At 45.4% G+C, this 25044-nt stretch overlaps 1 protein-coding gene across 1 annotated transcript in view; it reads right to left on the reverse strand.

Annotated features, from left to right (window-relative positions):
- Positions 1-25044, reverse strand: part of METAP1 (methionyl aminopeptidase 1) — a 673612-nt gene that overhangs the window by 405378 nt on the left and 243190 nt on the right. Inside the window, exon 5 of the mRNA XM_069630447.1 lies at positions 12080-12171. Within this exon, the coding sequence (XP_069486548.1) occupies positions 12080-12171 (92 nt within the window). The remainder of the gene's footprint in view (positions 1-12079; positions 12172-25044) is intronic.

Consider the following 25044-nt stretch of genomic DNA (forward strand, 5'->3'; position numbering starts at 1 on the left):
CACTGGAGACTTGCAGTAGCTATATTTCTGCAGAGTTGCTTGCAGCTTTGCTTTCACAAGCCTTAGAGCTTGTGGCCCAACAGTGATTCTTTTCTACAAACTCTATATAAGATTGTGCAAGACTTATGTGCTATGTTCCAGAAGTGCCTCAGCTCCCTAGACATGTTCAATTGACACTGGCTGTGCTGGCTCCCTGCAGACTCTTCTGACCCCTTTGACTTTGTATTCATCTGCCCCTCATAGGTGAGACATAAGTTACTTGTATTGATGGGAAAGGGTTAACCTATACTTCATTGGGGAGTGTAAATTACTCACCTGTTCAGAGAACTTGTTAACCTTTGTTTCCTTCCCTACCCTTTTTCCACAACTTCAGTATTGCATTAAATGTCAAACGTTATATATCAATGTCCACCGAGTCCTAGCTATTGAAGACACCTCAGGAGGTGGTGGGGGCGACATCGCAAAAAGGGTATCTACTAAACTTTAATCTGAGGAAGTGTAATTTGTGGTTGCATATTGCCCTTTCTAAAGAAGGCTCATTTAAAACCGACTTAAATAATTAAGTTACTAGAAAACCTTGAGTATAAGTGTGATTTGAATACTTGTCAATATGAATCTCTATGTTACATCTGTCCCGCTCACATTTAACCCTCTTGAGATAAGTCTGGCTGCTCAGTCACTCTACTAACTTGTGTAGTACAGACCTATACCAATCGTTGGGTTTTCTATTGCCAAGAGAACAAGGCTGGTGTAGTCTTCCACAGGGTTACTACATACAATCTTGCCTAACACCAGGCATGGCAGCACACCAGGTTTATACACACCCCCGCTCAGGGTTATGTCCACCCCCTCTCAGTAAGTCCAACACACACCTAAAGCTCGCTAATCACTGCATGTTAAATAAAGTTCAGAGTGTAAAAAAAGAAGAAATGTAGCAGTTCCTAACAGATGCCCCAGCACAACGGTCTGAAGTTTGCAGGGATTATGCAGTTCAATGAAAGAGGCAGTGACTCTGTACAAGTTGATTATCTTTGGACTACGGATTCATCGCCATCGGGTTACAGGCAGCCACCAGTGAGTCACCAGAGAACACTAAGAACACTTTAGCCGCACACTGCGGCGCTCCGCATGAAGATTAGTTTTTTAAGGCAGACTCCTCCCTTTCCTCAATAGACATGGTAGAAAGATTGACAAGTAGGCTAGCTTCAGGTCACCCACACACCAAGACTCCAGCCGCACTTCACTTCCTGATAATAAAAGTCTATAGCCAAAATAACATCCCGCTGTCTGCCTCCTCACTCCACCCTGCAACACTACAACGCACTACCGTTTAGGGAGAATTCTCAAACATGTGTAAATTCCCTTCACCTTAGAGACCCCCAGCAACTTTGCTGGATTTTGAGGACTTGATTTTTTTAACCTGGGGAGAGCGAGACCCTTTTTCCCACTCTCTCATGTGTTTTACTCTGGTGTTTTCTTTGGTTATGGAGTTTATGCAACTCCATAGTCATCATCTTTTCATGGGTGTCACATCACACTCAGTGCAGTGGCACAGGGAAACCTTTCCAGGCATTCTCAAGGTTTAAATACCTTCTCTGGGATAAACTACGGTTTCCCAGAGAAGGTAAAGTGAAATTGACTGTCTTTTTAAATTCCTAGACCCAGCACACCCTATCTTACAATAGAGTGCTGGAAGGGTTACTTAGTATCCCCTGTGTCTAGATACTCATGTAGCAGTCAAATACTACCCGTTCCTCTCGAAATGGCTGGTGGCAGTGATTTTACAACGAACTACCATGATTTTTCCTGACCGTGAACACTGGTTGCGTTAAATCGCAGGAGCCATGTTTTTCAAGATGGCGTCTGAGACCCCTTTGTTTAAACAGGTCCCGGTCGTCTTTTTTCGCCATTTATTTGTGGAAAGTCCTTCTAGACTTTTGCTCTGCGCGTTAAACCAGGTTTGGTTCCTTTGTTCATTCGCCTTAGGCGGGCTTCAGAACTGAAGACCGCCTCTGGCGCCTGAGTGTCTGAGGTGGGCAGGAAGTGAGGGAGGTGCCCGAAACACCCTGTGCTTAGTCTCCTAGGAGACCCAAATGGACTCTGGTATGATTGGCTGGCTGACTATCCGGCAAGGACAGCCACCCTGCTGGGTGAGTTACAGCTAGGCTGGAATGAATGGGAGAGAACTGAATAAAAAAGGAGTCTCTTGGCTTGTGTAGTGAGAAGGGGAACCCCGCACCCACCTGGGGCCAGCCCTTAGTGCAATAATCACTCCCCCTCACAAGTAAGAATCTATGCGAGGCACAATGAACTCAGTCTGGAAGAAAGCCAATCACACAGAAGATTTGATGCTTGCATTTATTACTACAGTGACTAATCAGAATTAAGCAGCAGTTTTCAATAATATGGGAATTAAAGTGCAAGCTGAATAATAAAAATTTTCAGTTACAGATGAATAAGCAATGAATCTTACGCTTATAGGAATCGTTGATGGCGATACGATAGAACCACACCAAGGACCCATGCCACTCAGTGTGCCCGGCACCGTTTAGGGACTGGCCTAGTTCCCCGAAGGCCTGCACCCAAGCGGGAATGTGATTGCCAGGAGCCTCTGTCCTCTAGTGCCGGCTGGTTATCCAGGCGCTGTCTCTCTCCGTGCGTGCGTCTCACGAACAGCCCAAGAAGGGTCCTCCCCTAACTGGCCCAGGTAAAGTTCTCTTATTAGGGGCTGCATGTCAATCACTATGACGTACTAGCTCTTCGAGAATCTTGCGGGCCCAACCTTTCATGAAGCAAAACATGTTTTCGCCTGGATAGTTACAACTATAAACAGACAGTCTTGGCTCCCAGGCTCCGTGTACGTTGTTTTGGGAAGGCCTTCTGCATTCCTGTGTTATCAGTGCACCTGACTCGCAGACCGAAGAGAAAGGCTGTGCCTAGCTCCTAAAAGCTAAGCAGGGCTTCTTGCGAAACTAGATGTTTATGTCTTCAAGAAGGGCCTTCGCAGTTAAGCCCTCACAAGCATGCGGGCTCACCCAGTTCGAGAGGCCTGGCTGGTTCAGCATTTTCCTCCACGCTTTGAATAAGCTCTAAATACATGCAAGATAGCTCAGTAGGTTAACGCAAGTGCAGGTTATCGCAAGCACCTAGAGGCTTTTCACGACAGCTTGGAAGGCAGAGTCGACCACTGGAACGAAAGAACCGAAGACGAGCTTGAAGAGGACGGCTGCTGCAACTCCTGAACCGTTGGTTTGACCGGTGAAGCCCTGCTGCAGGTCCGAATCGCTAAATTCATCGACAGATGCCCTCCAAGGACGACTTCTCCCTTTGAGTTGGTGGGACCAATCAACTCAAAACTAAGCCACCTGGATACCATTCTCGGAGATGGTTGTATTTTCCTCAGAGTGCTGCAGGAAACCGAATAACCAGGGAGAGGGACATCAGTTTGGGTGCTTTACTACAGCTGCCGGAATTGAAGATTTGCTAGTGCCAGCTTTTTTACCAGTCCCAGTGCAGTAGTCCGACATCCTCCCTCTTGTCCCCACGACTGAGGCCCAAGAACAGCGAGATCTGCAGGAACTGGAAGGAACAGAAGACTTCAGCTGCATCTTTTTCTTCATTTGTAAGGTACTGTGAAACAAGACAAGAGTACTTACCTCTCGCGGTGAAAGTGCTTGAAACCTTCGCAACTCGCAGGCATAATCAGCTTGTGACCCAACATACAATTCTTTTTGCAAACTACTTCTGAGAACTTCTATAGAGTCTTTACTGTTAACTTACCAGAACAGTTTCATCCTATCCAATACTTTAGCCCATTGACTTTGGCCTAGCCTATTGAATGGAATCTGCTGCTGAACTCAAAGTATCTGCACTGTCTAAGAATAATTGTAATCCTTTTATGTTCTGAACCTATTCCTTTCTGCTCCTCCTTCAAAGTATTCTAAATGCCATTTAGCTCCTCCTTCAAAGTAGTCTCAATGCCTCAGAAACTTAATGAGTATAGTATTGAAGTATATTTATGTATGATATCCAACTGCCTCCTTCTAGTGAATGTTCTATAACTGACTGTTGAATAAATTAACAAGTGTTTAACCAAGAAACCTTGAGTGAAGAGTTTATTTGAACACCTGTGATTGTAGACTTCTGTGTAACATTACAGCTCATATTCCCTCTTGAGATAAGCCTGGCTGCTCAGCTCCCCTACCAGAAACTGTAGTACAGACTTATACCAAAGGTTGATTTTGCTTACACCTGTAGTCCGTTGTATGTAGTGGTCCCAAAGGGTACTACATACAAACTCTGCCCAACACTACCTTACCATAACAAGCCTCCTTCTCAACCATGGTAAAAAGGGTGAAGATATTGTCCGTATAATAAATCCCTAGATCGAAGACAATTAGCTTTGCTTTACACTGGTTCAGTCCTCACACCTATATAGCTGAATATTTACATGCAAGATCCAGCAGGAGTATCAGCCATACTGGGTGACAAGTTGTCAACCCATCAGCCAATGTGGAGAAGCAAAGCCAGGCAAGTGAAATACAGAGTGCATCTTCAGCTGCAGCAAACAGTGGAGGACGTGCCCATTGGCTGGCTTTCACAGTGCAAGGATACATTGTTTCCTTTAAAAAATACAGTACCCCAGCAAGCATGGCCAACCAAAGGGCCATCATGCAGGTCCAGGGACATTGTCTTCGCCAGTATTGAATGGCCCATTAGTGATGCAGGCTGGGGACTTGTATGACCAAATGTGTGTAGAGACACCCCTGCACAGTGATTTGGTGGTGCTCCAGCTCAGACTATTATGTACAAGAACATCACTCTGCTTACTAGTTCCTGTATTTTTAATGTTTCATTTGTTACAGACCCAGACCCTGGGGTATCACTGCATGGTTACCGGCAGCTTTGGCATTTATATTCAAATAGTTACAGGTGGGTAAAACATAATACAAAGAAAAGGTACAGTAATTATTTACAAGCATGGATAATACACTCCTCCGTATTATTTACATGTTCAGCAATTGACCATACTAAAATTGGTTAAATAACCAGGTTCTTAGCAGTTTTTCTGAAGCCGGGGAAGGATACATCTCAACATTAGTTCTTCTTAGCGATACTAATTCCTTGTTGAACCAGAAGTGTGTCTTTTTGTCAGCACATCGCGTTTTGGTTCTTAAGGGAGCTACCACGTCTATAGTATGGGTGGGGCATTTTGGTAGGAGTCAGCAATGGTACAAGGGTCGTTGCTGGTGACCATATCAGCTTCTAGCGCTTTGAGGATAGGAGTAAAAATTCTCAACTGTGAGCTTTCGGGAGTTTCTGGTTTCGTAGATGTCCATTACTTTAGCCTTAAGAGGGCAGGGTTCATCACACGCGAGGGTGAATTTTATACAGTGGTAGTCTGTCTAGCGTGCTACACAGAAGCTGGAGTGGCATGCCAACAAGGGGTTGAAAGAGCATGGAGTGCAGGCAAGAGATGTTAACTACTGTATGTGTACACACACACCAGTTTGCCCTGTGCGGCTTTTTACCCAATTGTTCAACAAATTGTTGGCTGTAAAATGTACCATTTTTAAACCAATATTGGAAAAATATTCTCGGGGAGTACCCCGCTCCTCTCCCCACCCTTCCACAACCAGATTCTTGGCTGGTTCGGACTCCCGTGCTATACTCAGTCACACCCTGTATCCATGGAAAACATATGCGCCACTTAGATTTAAGAAATAAACCAGCGGGCACTGGTTAACACCAGAGTTTTGGACAGGGAGCAGTTCACAAAGGCAGTCATATTAAAAATACCTTGTTAAACAGATACGGCTAGAAGCAGGGACATACCAAGACCATCAAAGAACAATTTGAATTAAATTGAATCAATTGCAATTTAGAAATCAAAACACTACAATGCCTTTCAGACTGAAGGTTAATTTCTCAAGAATTAACTATAGTAATACACAGTTTTCATGATCGAATAGGGTTGAACACTGTAGAAAAGCAGCAAGTGAAGCAAATTAATTTCTGGGAAAATAAAGCTGGTAAAATCTGATGTATACGGTTTGGCATTGGCACAATTGTTTGCAGACGAATTGTCCGTGGTCAATTTTGCGGCAGCCAAACCTGCCAAAACTAAAAAAAACACCCCCCCATATACTTCCCCACCTACCCCCTACTTACCTTTTCGGCGTCCGATCTTATAACCCTGCGGCGTCGGATTCGTCCCTCTTACGTCCGTCGGATCTGACTCCGCAGGGTCCACTTTTCTTTTTTTACTTCCTGTCCCTGCCTCCAAGCCTCTGGAAGCGGGGGGCAATCCTGCTACCCCCCCATAAGCCATCAATACCAAACATGGGGATGCGGGAGACACCCCTGCAACCTCCGCTCCACATGTTTGGTAGGAATTACAAAACAGATAGTTTACAATCAAATGATACTGGCCAAATTCGGCCATATTTACCATACGATCGTTTGTAAACGATCGATTTGGATAATACTGTAAAATCAGCATAGTATAGCTGTTGTGACAATTTCATTTTTCGAAGTTCTGTTGCCACCCCCACCACCATGCCCCCCCACCCCACTGTTTGGTTTGAAGGATATTTGACTCCTTTTTGTGGCCAGGACTAAAAAGTGTGCGTCTATGCAACCCTCTTTTGGTATATTGTCTTAAGGTAGCCCAACAAGGCTCCTAGTACAGGGCTACCCAAGTATAGAAAGGGGCTTTTTAAGCACCCCCCATCCTTGCCCTAGGGGGACTATCAAACTACATTGGTTTTCTCAAGTAGTTTGGTGGCAGCTGTAATTTTAGTTTTGGCTTCACCAAGGGTGCAAGCCGATATGCTGCATTAGTAGCCTAATTTATTGTTTGGTAGCCGTTGAGGTACATATGTTTTTTTAAGACGATCTTGGAAATGTTATTTATTGGGCACTCCCTTTGTGGGGTTTTACCTCCCGTTAAACATATACCGCACACTGGCTGTAAAAGGGACACTTGCAAGTAATGAGTAGGTGATATCCCACACTAGTACTCATCGAAAAACCAGACTGAATGACCACGAAGTGGTTTACCTACAGCTAAGCACGCGACTGGGATCACCAAAGGTGGCCCAACATCCAGGGGTTCAAGTTAATCCCATAGGGACACCGATACAACATGATAGAGAATACATTGAGCAGACTAAAAGTTATCAAAGGCCCTTCACTATTCAAAACTGTCGTGACCAGCCGGGGTGCAGCCATGACATCGACCGGGGAAAAAGAAGTGCTTCTGCACCAAATTGCATGGGCATTTCTTGCAGGAGTATCAAAAAGCCAACATTATCCCTCTTGGCCTCTTCGTAAGAAATTAGCCTGTATTATTCCTAGATGACAAAGAATGTGCGACGTACTTCAGCCAAATAGCAACTAAATGTAGTCGAAACATCAAGGTCTTGATTCTCACTACAGCCCAAAAGGATTCATGCTAAAATCCAAGATGAATTAACAGATGAGGAGAAATTTCTAGGGAACACTGAACTCCATTCCAACAAGACCCCTTTTGATACCCCAAATGCAGACCACGACAATGAACACAGTGGAGGTAATTGCAAATCAAAGTGTTCTGTTCATCAATCGATCAGATTTCTTTTACTATTGATGAATACATTTTAGCAAACAGATTCTCCTTCGTACCTTCCAATTCAACTGACTGGTTTGTCCTGGAAACTTCACTCTCAATGAGAACCAAGTACCCCGAGAGACCATCTCATTGGAAAAATGTGTTCTAAGAAAAATTGCCAGGTTAGAATCTAAAAAAAGATAAGAATGTATCTGTCAACGTGAAGGCCCCCTCAAATCTTTGAGTAATATGGAAATAGTAAACAGATGGTAAGAGATCTCATTGATGACCAGAACAATTATAGGAAACTCAGCAGAGACCCCACCGAAGAAATCTCGAAACAGTTTGAGGAAACTAGTTACGCATACCAACGCCAAAAACTAGGTGCGCTGATGCTCTTTGTAATGTGCCACCCGTTCTTGAGAAGGCCAGGATTTTCTTTCGGTCTTTGCAATTTAGAATTTTCTCAATGATCGTTCTTGGAAGGGCTCGTTTCCTGGTCAAGGAACTATGCCCTTTCTACTGTGAAGCCTTGTGTTAGATTTCCAGGTCCTATTTCTTGCAAAAAAACATGTTCTGGATGTAGGGTCAGTGCCTTCTTCTGGTAGGCCCAAATGCATACGTTGTTTCTCCGAACTCTAGCTTCGATCTCTTCTGCTCGGTTTTCTAGCAACTGAACTTTCTGTTGTAGTACATGTACGCCTGAGTGAGTGACGCGGCTCTGAGGTGTTCTTGCTTAACTGCATTTCTATGTTCGCGGTTCTTTGTGCTAAAGACCCAACGTCTTAATGCAGTATTCCAAAGTCTATCATTACTGCATCTATTTTGAACTCCAGGCAGGATTTCAGCTCTGCTATTGCTGCGAGGATCTGGTTTTTCGGCTCCCGCAGCAGTTCCCTCTTCAATTGTGTTAGGGGATCCTTGTTTTCGTCCAGGTGTTTGTGGCGAGTTTTTAGTGTATTTAGTGTAGTCTATGATGGTTTGGCTGCCTGTTGTGCTGTCTTTGAGGGCATTTGGAATGCAAGTAATCTAAGCACTCAGCACAGGATATTGCTGCTTTTTTTTTTTTTTTTAAAGAGTTTGTTGGTTGCGGTTGCTGCCGTTTTTTGTAACGTGTTCATGCTTGCACTAGTGAAGCGTTCGGTCAAAACCTCTGATTTCTGTGCGGGCAATGTTATGGTGCAGTCCTATGAGTCTCTCCCAGGGGATAGCGTGCATGGTCACAGGCAGTGTGTCTATAGAGCAGGTGTGCTTTATCGGGCCAGTGGGTGCCTTTTTTCCCCACTGAGGAGGTCCAGCTTTTAGGTCTCTGTCGGCAATGTTAGTCTCTTCTCTGTTCCAGAGGATGGCGATTAGGTGGGGCCCCGTTGGTGCTCTATTTCAGTAGGGAGGGCTTTTATGCTTGGTTGCAGCCATCTCCGCAAAGAATCAGAACCAAAGGGTTGATTCCCATTCAGGGCAAGGGATCCAGGTCACACCAGTCATGGTTTGCAGAGCGGCCATGTTTAGCAGGTCACAGGCTTGGTATACTGTTCAGCAGTTTATCTTACTGTACCCCAATGGGCCTCAGGTGCTGCGGTAAGCAGCAAACGTAGAGGGTTGTAATCCCTTCGCGCTCTGCCCGGAAAAGGGTGAGGGGTGGTAAGAGGGGCCAGCAGCTTCCAAATCCTTCTCCCTCAATATCCTAATGCGAGTGTCGAGGGATTCCTGCAAGGGTGACCCAGCCAATGTGCGTGTCCGCTCGTCCCTCACAGATGTATGCAGCACCGCTGTGCTATGGTGTTGCAGGCGCCATATTGGTTTTCAGCTGAGCTGGAATTACGGCAGTGTGGGTCGATGTATTACCAGGGCTTAGCGTGTATCTTGCAGAGGTCGTTTGCTAGAACTCCACTCACTCGCTTATCTGCGCTGTCGTTTTGGAGTGCAGGCTCAAGCGGTTTGTTGCGTTTGAGAACGGATCTTCAATGGATCAGGCAGGAGCTGTAAAGGGTGACGTCCTACTCCATGGTTGCAGGCCACACTCTCCCACCCCCCTATTAGTCTCTGGCTGTTTCAAGAATTTGTTTTGGTTCAAACTTAAGTTGCCTCTAGTGTTCAGTCTGAAATTAATTCTTCATATCTTCAAGAACTGCTTGTTCGAAAAATTCAATTTTTCTTATGGATTGATGGAGGGATTCACGTCAAAGAAGGCCATTTGTTCTTTTCTGTCGATGATGCACCCTCTATACCGCACCTGAAAAACAAAACTTGTACTTAACTGGTTGTTCAGTCTTCATAGAACTGACTTTCTGGGAACAAACACAGAGTGCATAACTCTAGGCCACGGGGTAGGGGTTATCCACAATACTTCCCCCTCAGAAATCCCTGTGGTCGGTGGTTGAGACTATTCCTAGGTGGGTCTCTACCTCATTTTAATATTGGTTTCCATTAAGGCTTTTCTTGCTGCACTGTATCTTCTAGGGGCTCATGGTTCTCGATTCTGCCTCTGAAGCTCTACTTTTGGGCCTCCTTTAGTCCTCCCATGTTTTTCTTTGCCTGCAAATGTGGGGTAAAACTGGGACTTACCTGCTGCCCCTCCTCCCCCCAAAATACCCGTCTCCATCAATACATGCATATTGACATATTTTACTCCCCTTACCCGCAAAGTAACCTTGCAGACTTTAAGTACCTGCCCCTGGATATTCATCCATTTTGGGTCCAGTGCGATTTAGTCCACTGACGAATTTTAGCTAACTCCTGTGATTTTTATTGTACTTTTAAGGCTGTACATTATACTCATGCTGAAGAGAATGCCCGATTACACCAACTAATTCTGGTGTCACCATCTAATTTATCCTTAAAGCTTAATGCCTTGGTGCTCTCAGCCTAAAAGTATCTCATCTTCGTGTGGCATCTTGCTGTTCTTTAGGAATGTTTTGCCCCCCTCAAAGCCCTTCATTTACTGTCATGTGTAGAACGGTATGTACTAAATATTATGTCCTCTGTTGTCTATGAATACTTTGTAAGTGTTGGCAATGTATAGAGAACCTATATTGACTGTTTCAATGTCTGTTTCTCTTACCACCCTCTGTCCTTAAATGTAATGTGCACAACACCAGGTAATGGACGTACAATATATTACAGGAGTGTGTTGCTTACTGTATACATTGGGCATATTTTTAGTCTGTTCTGATTACTAAAGTTATCTGCTAGTAATATAAAAGTGTGTAATCAAATAAATATGTTTATTTTTTTAGTATACCAATGTGGTGCACAATCTATGGATACATTTGTCCGATTGTACCTTTGAGTCAGCCTACTTCCCTTTCCTATAGTAAAGCCTGCCTGGGCAGGGTAGACTGCCTCACCTTCAGGTTAGTGTTAGTACAGACCTCACAGGGTTGGCAAAAACTGCCTTACATCGATCATACTGGTACATTGGACTACCAATGGAGTAAAACCGGCAGAGCCCTTGTTAAAGCCACACGTAAAATACAGCGGTCACCAGCCACCTCCATAAAAACAAGTGTAGGGTGCTATAATCGCATGGGGACAAAATTGGGTGCTTAAAAATACCCAGTCCTAAAAACCATATGTGCTATCAGGTGGGGGACAAGGGTGGGGAGTGGCAAAGGGGAGTTCCAATGCCAGGGACATCACAAAAATTGCTGAAGATCTGAGAAAACCAACAGAATAAGCTGGTAAGAGCACAGATACAAGACCAAGAACATTTGCTTATAAATCAACAAATGAAACCGAAGTGTTAAGTGTTTGCAGGTATCTTTAAAAACATTAGGGTGAAAAGGATGCTTCTCACAGACACCCACCTGAAGGTATAGCTGTTTCCATTCATGAGTCCTGCATCACTTCCCCACTTCTGTTCTGCTTAATAACTTCTATTTTTAAAAGTTCTTCCACCCTCTGCTTCTCACTCGATCACATAGGTGTCAGTCTGTACAATGGTCTATCCCTTGTGCTCGCTTGGGAGCTGTTTTTTGTGGTATCTGCCTTTCTATCCTTGAGGGCAGGAGGAATGAGCATCTTTTTTGTGGTAATGGTCTCTTACCTTATATCCATTAGCTCACTGCATGCGGCATATGAGGCCAACTACAAAGAATCATCCAAGTAAAGAGGCAGCTAGAAGATCCTGTGTTCCGCACCATTATGCATAACTTACAGCAGAGCACTGTCTCACAGAGATCCACCTAGACCAATAAGGACCGTCACAGCTGCCTCTACAATCTCCTCAGATCCAAGTGGAACCTCTCTCGCAAAGAGGAGCCGAGAGGACACCAGCGTTGAACGAAGAAAACAATTCACAGGTAACGGACTCCTGGTACACATAGGGAACACTGTTGGCACATTGTATAGTTTGGCAAAAATGGGGCAGCCCTTCAAGCCTGTGTCCCCGCTATTTTAGGGAATAAAACTCATGTTACCGAGAGTCACAGCTCCTATAGGATTACTCATGGAGCAAGCTGTTTGTTCATTGTACACATTCCTACTCACCCTACAAACTTGTCGCATCCCTTCTATGTCCTCCGTACATAATACTTTTATTTGCGATGTGCCTTTTAGCGACTGTTCAGATTCAGACACACCTATGGGGAAGAAAAAAAAAAAAGCCAGGAAACTGTTTAAAGTATCCTAAAAAAGGAAGAAAAAAATCCAGTCTTTCATTTTACCTACATTCCTATAACAACCTTTTCCCAAGGGTAGCACTGCGCAGAACATATAAAGAGGTATACACAGTAAAACATCAGAAGAGGCAGAATGCAAGAAAGACTACTGTTGGCAGAAAATATAAAATGTGAAAGCTTAAACTTACCTGGGTAACTTAGTCCTTACCGCCCAAGCCACCTATGTAGGTCTATCGTACACAGGAAAATAATTAGGATCAATTCTGCATTAGAAGCAAGGCAGAGTGCGACAGTGTCAGGGATCTGACCCGGTCAAGAGGCGAAGGATCGCCCCTTCAACCTTGGGCAGAAGGCCTATCAGGGTTTTTGCCAGTGCCAGTCCTGCCCCATAATAGGGCTATGGGAGTTGGAGGGCCTAAGTCTCCATCCCTTCTACTTGTGCCTGGCTGCAGTACCACCACTTGTTCCATACCAGTTGTGCACAATGTTGGTCTATCTTTCCCTTTGTCCCGTAGGACTGAAAAGAAACGAAAAACCATGCCAGTCAGGCTGGACAATCCTGGTGCTCCATGCAAGGAAGATACACACCAGAATTGACTTCGGGTTTAGCAGGGTGCCATTTGGAGAGGCTGCGGACACGCATACGAAACAGGGACACGGCTTAAAGCCATTTTTGTGTTTTGATTCCTCTGGATAGCCCACTGGGGAAAAGAAACCAGTGGTTGGCCTGGGGAACCAGCAGATGGGGGGGATGTGGGGATCAATGGGTGCACTAGAAGGAAAAGGGGGATGGAACAGGGCAGGAAGGGGATGTGGCGGGGCAGCTGGCATGGCTGCTGCACTTCCGTGAGGCTCTGAGGGGCACGCTTGATAGATAAGAGCCCAGTACCGGACAACAGAGTCCTCACTGCATGGCACCTAGACCTCCACCAGGCAAGTCTTGAGCTGCTGGGGTGGTGTGTGGGGGGGGGGGGGTGACACTGTGTGTTGGCGAGCCAGAGGTGGGCGGACGAGGGCCGACAGCGGGCTGGCAGTGGGGCCTGCCTTCCCATAGGGGGGGGGGGGGGTGGGTGTGACTGAATCGTGGAATCGTGGCAGACCCTGTAGCCCAGGAAGAGGAAATTGGCAGCGGCCAAGGTGCTGCCTCGGTGCACATGGGCGAGGTCCTAGGCTTCAGCCGGGCAACCAACAAACCAACCCCCTTGCAACGGCGCTGGGAGTGTTGGCTTGCGCCTTCCCTGGCGGTCTTTGCCCTGCAGAGCTGAGGGGTGCCCAGCGGGTGCCAGTGGAGAGCAGCAAAGAGACCTAGAGTGGGGCAAAGCACAGTTCCGCCCCTGAGTGAACAGGGCATGGGGATGCTGGAGATGCGGCTCATGTTGCATGTGCCGGCAAGGAGCCAGGTCCCTTGCCCAGCACCCTCTTCAGCAGCCTACCATCTGGGACCGTAACAGGGCCTTGCAGGCAAAGTGTCCCCGCGCCCACCTTCCTTGTGGGGGATGACTTGGCCCTCATTGCGACAATGCTGCCGGAGGTGTGGGGGGGGGGGGGGGGGGATTTGGCCCATGGGGCTAGTTTTGTTGTCTCTCCACCTGGACCTTCCATTCTCATCTGAACTGCTGGTGGTTGAACCATGGCCAAGCCAGGGAAGCACAACAAATCAACAGACATCACTATGATGAATGCCACGGCAGAAAACAAAGTAAGAAAGATCACAAGATTGAGGCACAGGTACACACACCAGACAGTCAGAATCTCCAGACGGAACCGTTGGCTATCAAGCATGACCTTGCAATTCTTCTGCGGGAGACTAAAAATGAGATTCAGTCCAGTGTGGCAGAGCTGGGATAGAAAATCTCAACACTGCGCAACTCTGCGCTTGGCCTGGAACATCGGATCAGTGACCTCGAATGCTCATCTTGCGAACAGCGCTTTGTACTTGAGGAACTCAGTAAGAGGGTGAAGGCTCTCGAGTCGACAGCTTGGCAGCTCCAGGTGAAGCAGGCGGACCCGGAGAACTGGGCCAGGAGGAATAACATCTGCATCAGAGGTATCCCAAAACCGGATTCTGGACAGAGCTGGATATTCATGCTGGGCCTCTTCAAGTCCATCTTGATGGTCCCCAACAGTGAGCACATGCTGCTAGATCAGACCCATAGAGTATACTCCACCTACCAAGCCAAAGATCTGGTCCCTGATGTTCTCACCAGGGTGCACTACTTCAAGGTCAAAGACGACATCCTGAAAATGGCCCGATCAAAAGGAGAGATGATCTATAGAGATACTCTGATCCAGTAGTTCCAGGACTTGGCCCCCTCTACGTTGGCGAGGTGCTGAGCATTAAGTATCACTGGGGATTTTCCTTGCACGCTTTTCACTCGGAACAATATCCCCTGGACTTTGTCCAACCCAAGCGCATTCGCATTCCTTCAGGACCCTGGCCGATCACGCTCTCAAGATTCATCCTATCCAGAAGCCGAATAGTCAACTGAGTTGGATGCCGCAGAGAGCCCGGGACTAATTGCCGTTCTCCAAGCAGGGGGCGGGTTCAATCCCCATTCCCCGGACACTTGACTAGGCACGACCCTATGCCCTCTGCATTTTAAAAAAATATATTTTTAAAACCTTTAAAATAACAATACAAGACAACACACAACGCCCTCTGCATTTGTTTGTTCAGTCGCATGGGCCCCAGGAGGGTTCCTTGGGTGTCAGAGGTTGTACGCTTATTCAGTTGTCTGATGAAGCCGCTGCATATTTGTGCAACTGCAGTTATCCAGAGCGCGCTCTAACAAATGTCTCCTCTACTTTCTGCATGAGTGCAATGGTTAAGCCTCACCCAAATTTGGGCATATTAGCCTACAAGTCTTTTTGGGTCGGAACAACCAAGCACAATGTTCTTTTTGGTTTAGTTACCCCACTCCTTCCCTATCGTGACACTCACACATGCAAGACCCATGCTATTGGACAACGCACCTCATAGGAGCTGCGTGTACCTCTATGTCCAACACAACTGATGCAGGGGATCCGCCCACCATCCCAGATAACCACCCTAAATGTATCAGGCTTGATATCGCCTAGATAAAGAAAGGGGTTTATAGTCATTTGGTTGAAAACAAAAATGTCGAAAGTCAAAAAAAATTTCAATACTTTTTTTTCCCGAAATGGGGGTTCCCCCAACCCCCCTTTTTTCTATTTTTTTTTTATTTTACCCCTTTTTTTTTACTTACCGAACCCAAAAAATACATATTTTTTTTTTCAACATTTTGACTGACCACCAAAGAAAGGCCATTCTCCAGATACTGTGCCGACTAGCAGGGGTGGGAGGGTTTGTGCGAGGGGGGTGGGGGGGGGAGAGTTGCAATTCTCATTTCTAAAGAGCTCCCTTTACATTTTCTCCTCCTGAAAGGAAGCCAGCGGGAGGGGTCACCGGTTTACCTTCGCCTCAGTCTATGCCCCCAATGAGGTGCCCTCTTTAACCTTGCCGAACTTGCAGAGGGTCATATAGTGGTGGGAGGGGTTTAACACTACACTGGACCCACACCTGGATAGATCTCTGCCACCAACTTCAGACTACTGCAACAGCAGCACCCTTCTGCATCTGTTTAGGGAGGTGAATGTCATGGACTCCTGGCAGCTTGTGCATCCCAGGGATGGCGACGACTACTATTTCTCATGTCCACACAGGCAATTTTTTTTCTATTAATGTTTCTATAGCACCAACAGAATAAGCCCAGAGGGATTAGGGCGCTGAACACACCCACAACAACGGAGACCAGGAAGCCATCAGTAAGCCAAAAAGGTATCTCAGGAGAATAAGTAGGTCTTCAGTATTCTCTTAGACAGACCAAGAGACTCAATCCTGCAAATTTGGAGGACAAGCATTCCATAGTTTAGGCGCTATAAGATGGAAAGCCCCTCAGCCAACAAAAAAAAAAAAGGACAAATTAGCTCTTAGCACACTCAACAGGTTGAAGTTATTGGATCTTAATACCTTCTGATTTGGAAGGCAGGACAGCTTTTCTCCAAGATATTCTGGCACAGTCTCAATGGGTATTTGTGAGCCAATGTGAGACAGCTAAAGGATACTCTGGTCAGGACTGGGAGCCAGTGTAAGGATTTCTTAGCTTGGATTATGTGATCACTGCAACCCAACTCGCGTACTACGAGGTTTAAAACGCCTTGAAGTTCACCCATTTCACCTTTTCCTATTCCCAACAGTAGCGTACCACAGCAATCAAGCTTAGCACCCATTATGGCCCTTGTAACACTGGAATGAATCTGTTCTGACAAAAGGCAACATTGACAAAGCAGCCTAATATAAGAAGCAGATGTAGAGACCACATTATTCACATGAGCGTTCATGTTCAATGTTTGATCTAAATGAACTCCAAGCATTTTTACTTTAGGTAAAGTGGTAATAGGGCATCCAGCGATGGAAACATTATAATAGTCCAAATTAAGTTTCTTCAGTCTCTGGTGAGGTCTGTACAACCACTTAAGGTGGGGTGAAGCACAGCTCAAAAAGGAAGCCAAACCACTCTTGCGCCCGACTGCCCTGCCAGGTTACTATTTTAACTCTGGAAAGGTGATTTAGGCCGACACCAAAGTACAATGAGTTCACCCACTTGCCCATAGAAAATGTGCATTACTTTACACATATAATTCTCTTGTAGAGTGTTAGTAGCATACATGGTATAAAAATAAAAGGCAAAACAGCCATATGCCTGTAAATGGAAATTCCAGTATTATCGGCCAGCCAAATGGCAGTCAGTATCAAGTCAGATTGCCCACATTCGTCCAATTTGTTACATCTTCTATTTGATTAACTTTGCCATTTTACTTTAATGTTGGTTCCTGGAACGTTCGGCTCAGTTTCCAAACCAGAACTTGTTCTGGACTTGTTCATTTCATTGGATTATGCATTACTGAAACTTTGATTCAGCAATACGATTGCTGCTTTTACTTCATCACAATCCTCATATCTGCATTCCCCCAAGGTGTCTAGGGCATTGGTGTGGGTATTTTATTCAGCCCTGTTTGGTAGCCCATCAATCAAGACTCCTCCTGGCCCCGGTTCTTCATTTGACTATCCTCTTGTTTCTTCCTCTCCATATCCTACATATGTATAGGCTATCCATCCTCCTCCCAGGCCTTGACTTCCATTTATGAATGATTTCATTTCTCTTTAGCATCCTCTCCCAATTTTCAATTTCTGGTGTTGGGGGACTTTAATATTCATCTTATTTCTTCCGATTCTACTAAGTGTCCCTTATGTCATACTACATAATCTTCTAATGCATCTTTCTTCTCCTCCTACTTCTAATTAAGGGAGGGATTTTGATCTGAATTGGTCAAATGTGTCATCTCAGACCTGCTGGTCATCGATTGCTTTTCTCCTTCATCAGTCAATTCATTCTCAACATTCAGCTATTGGACCCAAAACCATATTTTTTTTCACTGTGATCTTCAACCTACTCCTGCTTCGCTTAAATCCATCAACTCTGACTTCGATCTCGTTTAATACCTTTTTGCCCGTTTCCGATCTTTAGGTAACCCAAATGATCTCCCTCTCTCAGACATCCCCTGCCCGTTTCCTTGACCTACATCCATCTCTTTGGTCATCTTCAATGATTTATTATCATTTGACTATTACCCGGTTATCTCAAGGGCCACTGGCATACCTCTTAAGAAATATACGCTTGATATACATATCAGTCTAATGTTTTCTTAATCTCTCTTCACACTTATAATTCTAAAGTGTTAGAAAGGATTGTACATAAACACATTTCTTGAAGACTCACTTCCTACTTTATCTGGTTGTTCTGTTTTTTCTGCCTCACAAGTCATTCCAAGCATTCTTCAGTTTTGGTCTCAGTAGATCTCAATGCTGCATTTCACAGTGTTGAGCATTCCATTTATCTTCAATCCATCATCCCTTGATTTTACTGGCTGTGCCCTGATTTGGTATTGACCCATCCTTCTTACGAGACCCTTCCATTATATTGGAAAGGTTCTAGCTCTTCGCCATCACTACTTCCCTTAGTGTTCCTCTGAGCTCAGTGCTGGGGCCACACTTGTTCACTTTGTATGTCATTCATCTTTCTTCTCTCATCACTAGCTATACATTTTTATGCCGAGGACCCACAGATTTTCATTTCCTTGCCTTTACTGATTATTTACATGAATAGCTATCTTCATGCTTATTATGGTCTATTCATTCCTGGACGGCTTAATCTTTTATAGTCTTAACTGTAAACAAAATAAATAAATAAAATTTAGCTTGTCCATGCTGCTATGACAATCCAGCCTCCCTTATTAATTTTCGTTCCTCCATTACAACTTCCAAAAATGCTTGTGATCTTGGTTTCATTCTAATCTTTCATGCCAAAAACAAATTCTTGTTTGTGTGCACTTGTCAGTATCCACTAATTCCCTATTCATAAAATGTATCATGTGTCAATTTTCTCATCTACTCAGCTACTTCTGCAAACCCCGATTCTTTATCGCTTACACTTTTGTTTTTCACCATGTTGGTTCGCCTAATTAGGCTTGGTTACCATTGTGTTCAATTTTACACTAGGCTGTTTGTGCTCTCTTTGAATTCAATTTATCTGCTAGAATGTCTCCATGTATTGCTCAACACTGTTGGCTTCCTATTCCGGTAATGCTTCCTTTTAACTTTCTTTGTATTATTGTTAAATGCATCTATGTTCTATGTTACCCGCGTTTGGTTTCTTTATATTAAGCCTCTAGGCCTCTTTGCTTTTCACAACGTAATACATTTCCATTGCCGCCGCCCCCCCCTCCCCATGAGCACCTTTTTCACGTTAGAGCCTGTTAACGTTTGGCCCATTAGCTTTGGAACGCTCTTCCTTTGGATATTCCTTCATATCCTACATAGTGGTTAAGACGTGTTTAAAGTAACATTAGCTGGATACTGATTTTTGTATTGTTTTTCCAGCTCGCAATTTTTTGCTTGCCCGTTTGGTGCCAAACTGATATCTATTTGCAAACCATTCTACACGGTTTACATATTCTGTGCTTTGGACAAAAGTGCTTTATAAATAATTGTAAACCTAGTATATTACAAAAATAATAAGTATTAAGAGATTTCGTACACCATCCTAAACTTTGGGTCCACTAAGGATAGAAGACATCGACAGGGTTGGGGCAGAATGAACTGTTATAACATACTGTCTTACAGAATATATGGTAAATAATAGACAGAACCATCCAAACTCCTAATTTTGTAGTCACTCCTCCAGTAGATGGTACTCCTTCAGGTAAGGCCCAAAATGTGCTGCATTCTTTCCTTTTGAATACACGTTCTACCCCGGCTCATGCACCGTCTATCCATGATCTCTTGCGAGAGAACAAGTGGGATATTGGATTTATTACGGAGACATGGCTATCAGAGTCCTCGACTCCTGTGCAGGCCCTTCCAGTTGATTAACATTTGCTTGGACCTTGCTTCCCATCATTCCGGGCGGTGGGGCTGCGGTCGTTTTTAGAAACGCGCTCCAGTTTCTAGCGATCCAGCTGGACCATACGCTGGAAATGGAAGCACTGCTAGTCCGACATTATCTCAGCATCATTAACCCTTCACTCCCTACTAGTATATCGGCCTCCGGAACCCTATGCCGTGTTCCCCAATCCTTTTCTAGACCTGGTGGCTACTCTTCGAGTCAAATACTCTCACCTAATGATTTTGAGTGACTTCAATTTGAGACTTAATATCACTTGCGCTCCAGCTATTGCCCAGTTCTCTGAAGCTCTACTGGACTTGGGGCTCCGCCCACATTTCGTAGAGCCCACCCACAATGAAAGGTGAGATACTGGATTTGCTTTTTGCCACTGCAGACAGTGTCACCTGCCCTGTGGTCCTAAAAATTATCTGGTCTGACCATAGTCCGTTTCCTTCAAAGTAAGGCGCCTAAGCAGCATCTACTAAGGCGCCACTGGCGCCCTGTAGATATGCCCACCCTGGCATCCTTAATATTCGAGAGGTGCAGGATTTTGGATAAGCCTGATCGTTAATCCCTCTCTTCCATTTTACTGAGGTAGCAGACTGTCGCCCCTGTGAAACTGGTCCACGTACGGAGGGTTCCTTCCGAACTCTGCTGGTCAGGCAAGCTGAGTGTAAATGCCGACTTGCCTATGGTTGCCTATGGTTCAGCCGAGAAGGCGCTAATGAACTCCGCTATTAAAAACTATCACTGTGATATTCTAATAGCCAAAGTGGAGGCCGCAGTAAACCAATCCAGGGAACCTTTTTGAGTGGCGAGATCCTTTTCCTCGCCTTCCTACCGCTCTTCCAGGGTCCAGCCCTCACAGGCCCTATGTGACTCCCTTTCTGATTTTTTTTATTATTAAGATGGAAAACAATTCAGGAAAAAATTGTTACCACAAGATCCTACTGTGTGGATCATTCTAAAGACCCGCTGACAGAGAACCCTCTAAAAACATGGGCGTATTTCCTATTTTCTCGCACGAGGTGGTCAATTTGGCTGTTGGTCGGCTTAAATCGGCTGCTCCGTCGGACCCCATTCCTCTGGTGACAAAGCAATTAGCCGTATCTGTTGCCGTTATTAACAGATGCCGTGAATCAGGCCAGTCAGGTTCGATTCCCATGAAACTAAAGCAAGCAACAGTAATTCAACTCTTAAAGAAGCCGTCACTAGACCCCCACGGTGTTGTCTAACTTTCGGCCTCTCTCTCCCCTTTTTTTTATGAAGCTGCTTGAGTCACTTGTCTCACTTCTTTCTTCCCTTCTAGAAACAACCTCTTTCTTCGTCTCCTTTCAGTCTGGTTTCCATCCGGGGCGGGGTACGGAGTGTGCTGGATAATTTGACCATGCTGGTGGACCAGGGTAGTGTGGGGGCCATGATTTTGTTAGCTCGGTCGGCGGCCTTTGACACAGTCGACCACTCCATCCTGGTCTCTTTGCTCGCCACGGCAGGCCTCTCTGGGGCCATCCTGGCATGGTTTGCTTCCTTCCTTTCTGAGAGGAGTCAGTCACTTCTGCTCTCACCTTTTCTGTCCTTGGCACGTGGTCCCACTTGTGGGGTCCCCCAGGGCTCTGCCTTGTCCCCCATGATTTTCAATATCTATGTCCAAGCACTGGTCCGCCTCATCCACTCCTTTGGGTTTCGTAGCTACTTGTATGCCGACGACACCCAGATCCTGGTCAAGTTGGACCAGGCGGGGCAGTCTGGCCTTCAGCAGTACCTTTTTGCAGTAGGGGAGTAGATGAGTGCGAACTGGCTGAAACTTAATGGGGATAAGACTGAGGTCCTTCTGGTCGGTTCTCCATCTGAATCTGGGCGGTGGTCTTTACTCTGGCCTTCCACGTTGGGTGATCTCCCCACTCTGATGTTAGTGTCAAAAACCTTGGGGTGCTTCTTTCTTCTTCCCGGTCTCGGTCCAGCCAAATCAAATAAGTGTGGTTTGTAAAATGGGTCACCTTATGCTTAAAACTCTGCGCAGGGCACTCCTGTTCCTGCCGGCCCACTTAAGACCACTGGCGGTAGCTTCATTGATCCGAAGACGGATAGATTAATGCAATGCACGCTATCTAGCCCAATCTTTGGGGTCAATCCACCGTCTTCAACTGCTACAAAATCTCGCTGCCCGTGTGGCAACCAACTTCCTGTATGGATCCTACATTAGTCCAGTGCTGTGTGATATTCACTGGCTTCCGGTTGCCCAGAGAATCAAGTTTAAATCTTTGCCTGGTTCACCAGTCAGTGTCAGGGCATGGGGCTGAATATCTGAGGTAAGAATTCCACCGCTATGTTCCGGCTCATCTACTCAGCTTGAGTGTGACCAATTTTTTGGTCATTCTTAGAGTTAGTCTTTCCTGAGTGTGGTGGGCGTCAAGCCTTTTTGTTCGCAGCCCCCAAACTATGGAATTGCCTCCCCTATGTCTGAGGGGGATGGAGAACCATCTCTCCTTTTTGAGCCGATACTCAGGGCTGTGACCTGGAAAACCCTTGCAGCAAGATGCCTTCGGGTGAACGTGCGCACTATAATTGTTTCTAACATAACTCTTGTATGATTCTGTAGGTCCACTACCTGATCGCAAGTACACAGCATATAAAGTCATGGGGGAGATTTAAAGGGAATAGAAATTTCCAACAGGATGGGACAGCCAGTGTCTCAATGGATCTCCACAATCAATAGATTTGGGGAATCCAACCTATTATGGTGAACACGGAGACACAAATCTAGCAAATCCCAATCAAGGTAAGTTAACAGAGTGGCAAGGATTAGTCTCAGAGGGCTGCGAGAGTGGTCTAGGGCTACAATGAGTCCACAAAGAACACCACCAGTAATTCCAGTTAAACAGGCAAGTACAAAATAGACAATGATGTAATAGCTTACTAAATAAGTAAAACATCTAGACAAATACTGTCACAGACTTTACTATAAAACAGATATATACATTCACCCTTAGGAGAAGAAAGCATGATTCGATAACTAGTTTAACACAGGTAAATTAGTCAGATGCAAGAAAATTCAGTAAAGATACATTGGAATAACCACAGAACAGTTTCCCTAAAACCTAGTGAGTCCAGCCGCAAGATGGTTTGGGGTCATGTGCCCTAAAGTCAGACTTTTCAGGAAGATATTTTTAAAAGGATAAAATGATGCTGGTGGTTATGATGCATTTGAAAAAGTAAAGTTCAGGTAAACAACCCCACTCAATCCACAGACCCTACGATAGGCCCAGGCAGGGATCCTTGACGAGCCCCCAACCCACCAAAGTCAGGAAAGCGTTATTTAGGTACATGACTTTAAACCCAGGTAACCATATGGAGATCATTGGGGTAACGGGGGAGGTGTGGATGGAACATATATTTTAACCCAATTCCCCCCCAACCTGATTTCTCAGGAAACCACAGCCGAGGTTCCCGAATCTGTTGGGAACACAGTCTTCTGTGCTAGGTCCAGTTGAGGAAGACCATGGGGCCGTGGGTGCAGTGGTCACTTTTGAACGCAGGGTTTAGTTTCGGTAGGTTGCGGTGCTGAATCCTGTTACCAGGCACCTTCCTGCTAAACACTCGAGAGAAAATAGACGAAGGTTTCTGCAGAGCAGGTAAACCCATGACATTTCTAGCTTGTGAAGAAGACTGATTGCAACAGGAAGCACCATAATCAGGTGTGACAGGCTGTTAGGAATGATATTTTGGCAAAGGTTCCTCCATAGTTTTGCATAGAATCCCATTCTTTTTGCTTGGTTTTTGATCCTGTTTGACATTTTAAAAGGGGAGGTAAAGCCTTCAGCTTCACTTCCCTTGCACTCATTGTTATGGGGAAACTGATCAGTGGTTCAGAATATCAGCACCGGGAAACTGTTTCCCTTTTGAAATCTTGTACTTTTTAAACATTGCTCACAGCACCTTTAAGTGCAGTGCAATGGGGATACTTGAATTTTACACAGGGGATTCTTGTTTAGGTGTATATGTGCCTAAAGACAAACTGGTGGCAGCAGTTACATTTTTATCATTTTTGCATTTGTTTTGGTGTGCACATTTATGTTTACTGCGTATGGCTCTTAAACCTTGCTAGTGCCGTAAAAAGGCAGTGCACCAATATTTTAACTAGCTTTGTTGGCCATATTATTGTGTGGCCTTCCTGCAATGCCAGTTTAGGATATCCCTTATAAGGCCATGCACTTGGCTTGGAGAACTGTAACCTTCAACTTTTTGCAGACAGAAAGTTTGCTTCTGGGGCGGATATATAACCAGTAGCTGTCACAGATTAGCCAACTACTAGCTGTTTGAATGGTGCAGATCCTTATCATTGGTGCTCTTGGACTTGCCTCCAGTACGAATCTTGGATAAAAGGACTCCGCCTGCAGCCATTCTTCAGATCTACGTTGGAGCCAAGAATCCCTCGAAGAGCAGCCCGCTGAAGATCCAAAGAGGACTCCTGAAGTAGACTAGCGTTCCTTCCTGTGTACAGCCAGGTGAAGCCCTTCTCATCAGATTGATCTCCGAAGACCCTAAGCAGTGCTTCAGCCCTTGGAGTAGTCGCACCAACTAGTCTCGATGCCTTAGATGATACAGCTCTTCAAAGCCTTCGGAATTGTTCCTGGACTGCCCGGTGGACTAACCAACTCGCTCATGGACTACCCCGCCCGAGCAGTAGCAGTTCCTACCCGGGGTCTGGATCTTTGGATGTCTCCTGCGCGTGCCTTAGGCACATTCTACCCAAATTCCAGCTTCCCACCTTCAAGGGAACCTGTCCTGGAGCAGCTGCTGTGACGCCGCCTGAAAATGGTGAACATCACTGGACCTCTTTTTCCCATCCAGTGTCCAAAGGAGGCCTGCATCGTTGGAATATTTATTTCTACACCAACAAAGGAGAGAAACTTGCATTTCCATTCAACCAAAAGAAGCCTTGAACTCAACTCCTGGGGACCTCAGACTGGAACAAACAGCAGAATATCGACATCACGCAACACCCAGATGATCCACAGAGGCATTTGGGAAAACCCAAGTCAAGAGGGTAAGTAAGCATCAATGCAACGGTCCCCCCCGTTTGTCGTACAATAACGAATGGGAAAAAGTCCCTTTGTCTCCTCTCCACTCACATGTGGTCGTTGAACCTGGGTCGGGTGTCACGCCTCTGGTGGGTTAGCCTTTGTCTGGAAGAGAGGCAAATACTTACCCTTTCTCTGGTAAATTGTTGAATAACTTTGAAATAGTTTGAAACTAATCACTGCCACAAGCCCATTGCATCCTTTCTAAAGGGATCTCGTATTTGTGAAAAAACATAATAGTGTACTTTGTGACAGTTGGGCACAAGGCTTCATTGATCTTAGGGTTT

The sequence above is a fragment of the Ambystoma mexicanum genome, chromosome 6q (assembly GCF_040938575.1).
Source record: "Ambystoma mexicanum isolate Mex_15411 chromosome 6q, UKY_AmexF1_1, whole genome shotgun sequence".
NCBI classification, from domain to species: Eukaryota; Metazoa; Chordata; class Amphibia; order Caudata; family Ambystomatidae; genus Ambystoma; species Ambystoma mexicanum.